Source organism: Papilio polytes, unplaced genomic scaffold (assembly GCF_000836215.1).
Source record: "Papilio polytes unplaced genomic scaffold, Ppol_1.0 DF822289.1, whole genome shotgun sequence".
In the NCBI taxonomy this organism is placed as follows: Eukaryota; Metazoa; Arthropoda; class Insecta; order Lepidoptera; family Papilionidae; genus Papilio; species Papilio polytes.
In genome coordinates this window covers 2,829,997-2,838,754 of record NW_013526915.1, presented here as the reverse complement: position 1 = coordinate 2,838,754, position 8,758 = coordinate 2,829,997, and the positions used below count along the sequence as shown (strand labels likewise).

The 8,758-nt window shown below is 34.1% G+C and overlaps 1 protein-coding gene across 1 annotated transcript in view; it reads right to left on the bottom strand.

Moving 5' to 3' along the window:
- The window catches only part of LOC106106198 (enteropeptidase-like), an 11,072-nt gene extending 4,654 nt beyond the window's left edge, over positions 1 to 6,418 (bottom strand). The window contains exons 1-2 of the mRNA XM_013286746.1: positions 6,410 to 6,418; positions 952 to 977 (exon numbers count right to left, since the gene is read on the bottom strand). Of these exons, the coding sequence (XP_013142200.1) occupies positions 952 to 977; positions 6,410 to 6,418 (35 nt within the window). The remainder of the gene's footprint in view (positions 1 to 951; positions 978 to 6,409) is intronic.
- Positions 6,419 to 8,758: the final 2,340 nt, after the last annotated feature.

The window sequence follows — 8,758 nt, the reverse complement described above, 5'->3', positions numbered from 1 at the left end:
TTTATCACTTGAGGTGATTTCTTCTTATTGTCATATTGCCGTAGTATTGGTTTTTTTTTAATATTATTTGCTTCAATTTTCTGCTTTGTAAAGTATTTACTAAAAATTACTCAAGTGAATGTTACATCAATTGGAAAGATGAAAACGTCTCATGGAGTAGAATAGGACCCCATATATAGAGCTTAAAGATTCATAAGTAAAGTATTGCTGACTCTTCCTCCATCGATAGGGTTGAGAAAAGACGGTTTATGTTTTTAAGGTGATAAAAGTAAATAGGTATTTACTTAACATTTTCGCAGGGACGATAATGTCTTCTCGTGGCGATTATTCGACGTAAGCAAAATATTTTACACAAAGCCCGGGTCTCGACATTAACACTTTACCTAATGGCGCAAGGGTATTACGGGTATACGTAAGAACGAAAATCGTTAGGATAAGGAATTTTAGAGGTCACTAATGTGGCATTAAATTTTTCTTAAATGGAAATTGGAAAAAAATAGTTGATTTCTAATGTTTTCAAAATAACTGAAGATTACTTTCGACCTGAACTTCATAGACTATTCCCAACCGTCGCCCCGCTCTGTCCCCACATTGAGACAGATGAGAATAAAATTTTTCATCCGTGCCACCTTTTGCGACGAGGGGACGGTTGGAACTAATTTTATTTCATAACGGTTCCATCGTTCACCTTATTGGTGATGGACTAAAAGGTGGGACGGCTGAAACTTTTTATCTCACATGGGGACAGAGCTTGGTGACGGTTGGGAATAATCCGACTTCGTTCCTACGGGAATTAAAGTTTATACGAGTAACTGTTGTACTGAGAACCGTGTAAAGGATATTCTTAGAATTAATTTGGAATGAGAAATTAACCGCCTAAGTAATTTATGCATTAAATAAAATATTTTAAATAGGTAAATAGCGTTACCCGAACAATGAATATATCAATACTGTCGTTGGCAATACGTGAACACCTTCTAATAATAATGATTGATCACCGGTCGTTTGACCTCATAAATTATACATCAATAACCGTGCTGTTTATGAATTATGATATCCGTAGTCAGCAAGGATGTGAAGGTTATAATAATTTCAAGTATAACATAGAATGTTTTTTTTTAATGAAATACTAAGATTAATTGAAAGAACAAAGATATAAAGCCACTTCAGCAGAGTCTACGGACGTAAATTCAAATTTAAATAAACGAGCTAAAAAAAGAACTGCATTTTTTCAATAATATAGTTAAACGCTGTATAGTTAAAAACGTATTTTATTTCTGATTCCGCTGATTGAATTGTGGACGACAATATAGTTAAAAATACACCATAAATACATATTATCAATTGCTTACGGAATAAGTACTCTAAAATTTATTGGTTAAGGTCGAATTTCGCGAGCCAAATTTCAATAACCATAGTCTCGAGCAATATTCGTGATAGAAAATATCTAAGGTAGGTTTAAACTAAAAGTATTTGAAATACAATTAAGTTTTATTATGGTAAAGCCCTCATAATTTTTGATACAATGCTATAAACAGAGGTAGAGCCCGCTTTAACATCTTCGCACGAATGGGTCGCCTTGCCCGGTGCTATACCACAACCACACAGAAAACAGACTTGAAGTGGAAGCTATTCCGCGTTACGTCTGATGAGTGTGGTGCCGGAGGCCTAATCTTAGCCCCTTTTCCTGTCCACTCTTTTCTTAAGGGGAAAGGATGTAAAGGAAAAGTGAATTTGACGGTGGAGGAGACGCATAGGAAGGGGAAATGTCCTCCTTATGTGCGCTTCCTCCTCCGTCAATTAAAGGCAACGCATCTGCAATTTCCGATGTTTATGGGCAGTAGTCGCTTTTCATTTCGGTGGATTCAGTTTGCCGCTTGCTCGTTTGCTACCCTATAAAATAAAAATAATAATAATAAAAAAGAAATACATTTCTAACGAATCATACATGAGTACTATTGAGCGGTTTGTCGCACTGCACTACAGTACCTTGGCCCTTTAACCTTAGCTAAGGTATTGTACACATGAGGCTGCTACGGATCCGAGAACGCTTGTTTCGGATGCAGTAGTTAACCACATCAAATAACCTCAATAAAGACGGCACCAATTTAATGGCGCAATTACAAAAGGTAATTTAAAAAAACAAAAATGGAAAAAGTGTATACTACGGACAAGAAAAAGTGAACTTTGCAGATAAAAGAATGATCTCCTGATGGCTCTAAAGAAGTAATATTATTAAGTGAATGGCGAAATTTTTATAAAATACTAGCTTTCACTTGCAACTCTGTCAGCGTGGAATTGCTAAAAACCAAAAGTAAGTCTATGTGTTCTTCCGGAATACGTCGTCGTTCGTCTACATCTGTGCCAAATTTCATCGAAATGCGTTCAGGCGTTTAGGCTACAAACTTTAACAAACATCCATTTAAATTTTCGCATTTATAACATTAGTATGAGTCTTGAATTGAAGACATACCGATAGGTATCCGCTTAGTGTGTAATAAGCCTTAGGTTGAAAAGGCCAATCAGAACGAGTTACTCGTGTGCTGATTATACTGGGAATGGTAAACAAAAGTCATCTCACGACGGAAGTAGAGTGTAATGATGACGTCACTCGCAACGGTTTGGTGCAAATCAAGTGCTTTGGAACAACACAGCTGCATGTGGCAGAATTTGAATCTAGAAAACTTTTTTTTTGTCAATGAATGGCCACTTGCCTTGAAGAGGCATTGACAGGTTCACCAAGCTTGCGGTGGCTGAGTGCAGAAGGCGGTTAACCTAACTCTCGTTTATTAGTAACTAATCTAGAGGGCTCCCTAAGCGGCCACGGCTCGGGTCGTTACTTCGTTAGTTTCGTTCTAGAAAACGAAGATAAATTGTCTTAAAATTGACACATTATATTGTTTCTCTATATGTGCTCCACATGTTGAGAGGAATGAGAGATATCTATAGGGTACGAATATGTCAGTGGAGGTTTACGGTTAAAAAGGCGGTAAAAACAAAACCATTAAACCTTGAGTCGTAAACACAAGCCAAGGGATTCATACGTCATGATCAGTCTTTCACGAGCTGTTGCCGCCTCTCGATAAGTGTATTGGATAAATTTTTCATACCAATATTTTGGATTTTTAAATGTTTTTTTAACAAAATTATGTCCTTTAGAAAATTATAAAGTAGTTACTGTATGCACGTTTTATGTTCAAATGAGTAAGGTTTTAGCGTGCCATAAATGGAACATGACATGATATTTTAGGCATGTCAATCATAAAAACGAGCGTCGGTGGCTCAGTGGTTTAAGCACTTGACTTGTAATCTACTAACAGGTCTTGGGTTCGAATCCCGCCATGTACCAATGTGATTTTTGATTTTTCGAATTTTCATATGTGTATAATTTACCCGACGTTCTTACGGTGAAGGAAAACATAGTGATGCCTGCACATATTGCGAAGAAATTCAAAGATATGTGTAAAGTCAACCAACCCGCATTTGCCAGCGTGGTTGACTATGGCCTAGACACCCCTTATTAGGATAGGCTACTCAGTGGTGACGTATATTGAGCTGGGGATTATGAAGTAGCACAATGGAATTGACGTAATAATCGCAGTCTAAATTACTCGATGGCACGTCTAAGACAGCATTAAACATTCTTAAAAAATATTGCACTTTGATGCATAAATGTTCGCCATCCCTGACCTAGATGGTCTTAAGATGGAGTAAGTAGTAAGTCATAGTTTTGTTTTAATTAACTTGTACTTTACTGACCGGGTAAGATAACTAGTCTACAGTTGTTAATATCATTTGAGAGCTTTGCTACAAATAAGGCTGCGTACATATGTCGGGTAATGAAAAGTTCACAACTCCCTTTGTATTGAAACACTAAAGATTCCAGTGTAATTTAACTTTAGCCCGTTATAACTTCCCGGAACGTTGAAGATTCAATCTAGATACATTGTCTTAATACAGTTCAGCGAGAAATTGTAAATCGAACACTACAATGTAGATTGCTTCAGTTAAGAGATATTTTTTTAACTTAAATTGAAAAGCGTTTACAAGTTACAAGTAATATTGTTATAAATGTAATTCGTTAATGATTAATTAATTAACTATTAAGTCTAGATTAAACAATAAAATTAATGTTTATTTACCCTGTAACCCTGAGATTTATTTTAAACAGTAATTTGTTTGTATGAACTAGAGAAAAATAATTGTTAATTTCCCCTTTTGCTTTTTAAAATGTTGAATATTGTACTCAATAAATATCTCACTAGTATGCGAATTATAAGATTGATGGATGGATGGATGGATGTTTGTTAGAGTTTACCGTCTAGCCTTGAGGATAGTCTGGAAGAATACATACTTACTTTTTTAATTTACGCAGACGGAGAAACGTGCAAAACCTAGTATAAGATAAAGTGTACCATAAGTCCTTTAATTTCCTATTACTTTCTACGAAATAGTCGATGTCACTTTGTGTCTCGGCAGTGGAAACTATGAGTAATCATATAAATAAAAGTTTCCATTTCCCGCAGCTTAACATCGTCAATACATGGTGGAGCGAGTGTCGCATGTCGATATGTCGCAACATACTCCAACAGTAAAGACGCTATTGATCCATGTCACACAAAGAAAGAAGAGCAAAAGCGAAGCGTTAAATATAGCGGACAGGTATAGAAACATACTATTTGCTAAATATAAAATTTTCATACAATGACCTTGTTTTAAACGGAATAAATGTTAATACAAAGGTAAAGAAAGGCCTAAAAAGAATCCTTAGAGCACGCGCACACCTTTAACAAAACTATCGCACATCTGTTTAGTCCCGCTTTGATTCCTATGAGCTTATATGGGGGTGCGCACACTACTCGATTTTTAGTTGTGCAACTAAACAGTTGAATTGGTTGCGAAACAATCCACAATCGCACAAGTCAAAAGTGTACGCCCGCTCTAAGAATCATCATCATCAACTATACGTCCCCACCATGGGGCTCGGAGCCTACCCTAATAAGGGGTGACTAGGCCATAGTCAACCACGCAGGCCAAGTGCGGGTTGGTTAACTTCACACATATCTTTGAATTTCTTCGCCGATATATGCAGGCATCACGATGTTTTCCTTCACCATAAGAACGTCGGGTAAATTATGTACATATAAAAATTCGAAAAATCGAAAATCACATTGGTACATGGCGGGATTCGAACCCAAGACCTGTAGATTACATGTCAAGTGTTCAAACCACTGAGCCACCGACGCTCCTCTGAGGATACTATATTGTAAATATTTCTCTATAACTAGTCAAGTGCATTTTCATATATAATATTCATAGCTTTGATATCGCTTTCTGTGTGCTGCAAGGATAAACATCTCTCCGTGTTATAGATGGATAATGACAAATGAAACGAGTGGCGCCAGTTCCGAGTAGCAATATCAATTATAGATACAGTTTATTTCGCTCGACCACTCCAAAATACTTGTGACAGGACAGTAATAAATATATTGTATTTACTTTTCGAAAACGATACCCGAAAGCGAACTTTTTATTTATTAATTTTAACATATATATATTAACTATGAACCTCCATCTATACTAATATAATAAAGCGTAAACACACACTTTGTGGCGTAAGATGTCAGCAATCACGGCACATTTTTGAATAATTCTTTCTTTAATAAAAAACCCTACACTTACGACACGCTTTAGGCTATATATTTTCACACTATTAAACTTAGGAGGTAAATAAATTGGAAAACATCCTTATGTCAGCAAGAGACCATAGACTACAAGCTACCAACATTAAGAGAGCAAGGTTGACATTTTAAAAAAAATTGTCAAAACAAACGCTAACAAAAAAATAAAGTTATTATAATTTCGTGCGGATGAAATAGCACGGGAACAGCTAATTTTGTATAAAAATCCATGTTTACAATATAAACGAAATTCTCATACACATACCAGAAGAAAAGTATACGCGTCTAATTTCTCTTGAGAACAACTTGAAAAGGAATCCAATTGAATTGAGGCTAAGCAGGATTATATTGTACAAAATACAATTTCTAAGAAATTTTTACTCTACAATAAATTAATTTAAAATATAACAAAGAATTTTTCTTATTCCATACATCACCATCATCATCCTCCTTATCCTACTCCCGTAGGGTCGGCACAACAGGTTTTTGGCCTCCAAATAACTCTATCATACGTCATCTCAGTCACTCCCTTTTGATCATGTCACCTTTCACGCAATCCATCCATCTCTTTCTAGGTCTACCTCTACCGGTGTACTCTTCCATACTCATGACTAACGCTCTCCTTGTAACACCTCATAACATGCCCATACCATGTTAACCTTTTACTCCTTACCTTCTCTACCACTGGGGCTACTCTCAAACTTCCTCTAATTCTTCTTATTTCATACCTCAAACATTTTAAGGATTATTTACCAGTTAGTTTTCTATTTAAAACATTTTTAATTCATAAACCTATTTCCGAGTTTATTATACCCATCATCTACGCAGACGAAGTCGCAGGACGAACATAGTAATGACGAGTGAAAGTAAATTTCGAAAGAAAACTTTTATCACGCGATTTTATATGACAAACAATAATACGTTACCACGAAAAGAAAAATAAATGTGTTGTTCTTAGAACAGAATATTTAATACACTCCTAAGGAAATATTCAAACTGTACATGTGACTTGAAAATCATGTTTTTCCAAGAAATGGTCTGTTGTGAGAAACAATACAGAATATAACATTTTGATTTTCCAAGAATTGGTTAGAAAATATTTGAATAAAGAATACCTTTGTTTTCCAAAAGCGAATCGCGTAGGAATTTCTTGTATCATGTCAAAATAACATAACATTAAATTATAGTGTGTCTGTGTGTCTAAATAAGATAGATTAGTTTGACATTACATTTCAAATTTACTAGGGATGGGTTGTGTAAAATCAGTCATGAATCTTATCGATTTTCGATTTTTATTCTCATAGAAGTTTGAAACGATAGATTCGTAGTTATAACTTATGAATTAAGAAAAAAAACACTGTTTTTTGTTTTTCACTTTTCACTCAAATTAATAATGACAGTAAATAAATGTTTATTACTTTACTACAGCCGTACCTAATCGAATTGGTTTTCGCTATTATTTCTGTCATCGCTAAATTCTCTATAACCAATACTAGAATTGTCCTCTAAATTAGTTAGTAAGAAAATAACAATTTTAGTTGATTTCGATAATTATTTAAACCGTATATCGATAGGTCATAAATGTTCGCTACGCTTGTTTGTTTCGTCACTACGATACCTGTTTATTAAGTACGGCATTTGACTTCATACAAATTTACTTCGATACTTCATATGCGTCATTTATCAAACTAATCTATATTATTTAGACAAACTATAGTAGTTAATTCATTTAAGAAAAATCGAAATTAGACACAATTATATATGCCCTCTGTGCTATAGTCTTGAATGGTGATAAATTTTAGGTGAGCCTTTGTTTTGTTAGTTATTTAAAATTAACAAAAAAACAAATGCCTGTTAAAATCAATTAGCAATTGTTTTTATTAACAGTCGTAAAATAAAACGCGTATCCTCTTACACTTATTAACAGCTTTCATTTATTACTTTAATTAGAAAATGTCCCCCGAAATAATATTTATTGCGTACCTCGTAAACGGCTTAATGAGATGTTTTTATTTGTCGAATAACTTGTTATTGTTCATTAAAACGATCGCAAACATGTAATGGATAGTTTTACGAGTGCAAATAATTGATCAATACATTTTTTGTTGTGGCTTTTATTACAATAACTAGCTGTTCCCATGCGATTTCATTCGCATAAAATTATGAAAATTTTATTTTATTGTTTACATGTGTCAAATTATCAATTGCAAATGTCAAAATGACATGACAAGATGACAATGCATGGCAACCTGGCTTCCTTAATGTTGGCAGCAACTTATGGTCTCTTTCCTACATAAGGGTTTTTATCCAAAATATTTACCCAATAAGTTTAATGGCGTGAAAATTTAGCCTAAAGCGTAAGTGTAGGGATTTTTATTAAAAGAAGAATTATTCAAAAACATGCTGTAATTGCTGACATCTTAGGCAACAAAGAAGTGTGTGTTTACGCTTTATTATAATAGTATAGAAAAGACAACGAAAATCATTGCCATAGATAGAGAATATAAGTAACAGTAACAACAATTTTTCTAATTTAAAAAAGAAAATACTAAAAAGCGAAAAAATAACTCCTTGAATTTTTAGACCTCTTTATTGTAGCTGTTATGTCTATATTGTACAATTATTATTACTTTGATGTCGGTGTCAGCCGAGGTATGCAGTGATATTTATACGTTAGGCTTTCTACGGTGTCAGAAAAAATTAAAAAAACAAATAGTCATGTATAGTTGTACAAAATTAACAAGATATGAAATATTAATTTTCTAGGAAGTGTAGATTTTCCGAGAATTACTCCGATGCGGTAACGTCTACGAAATTTCTGCGAAAAATGAATTTTTACTTTGAACAACCATTGTCTACCATATCTTTTAGTGCAACCATTCTGAGAATCAGAAAAATATGGTACGGAAAGCATTTTTCCATGTAATTGATATTTATTTCATATAAAATCTGAAATATTTCCGGGCTTTTATGTTCTTTATTAATTATACATAGACAGACAAAAAAAAATTAAATACGAATTTTTCTTTTCATATTACAAACAGACACTCCATATTATACGTATACCGTTAAGAATA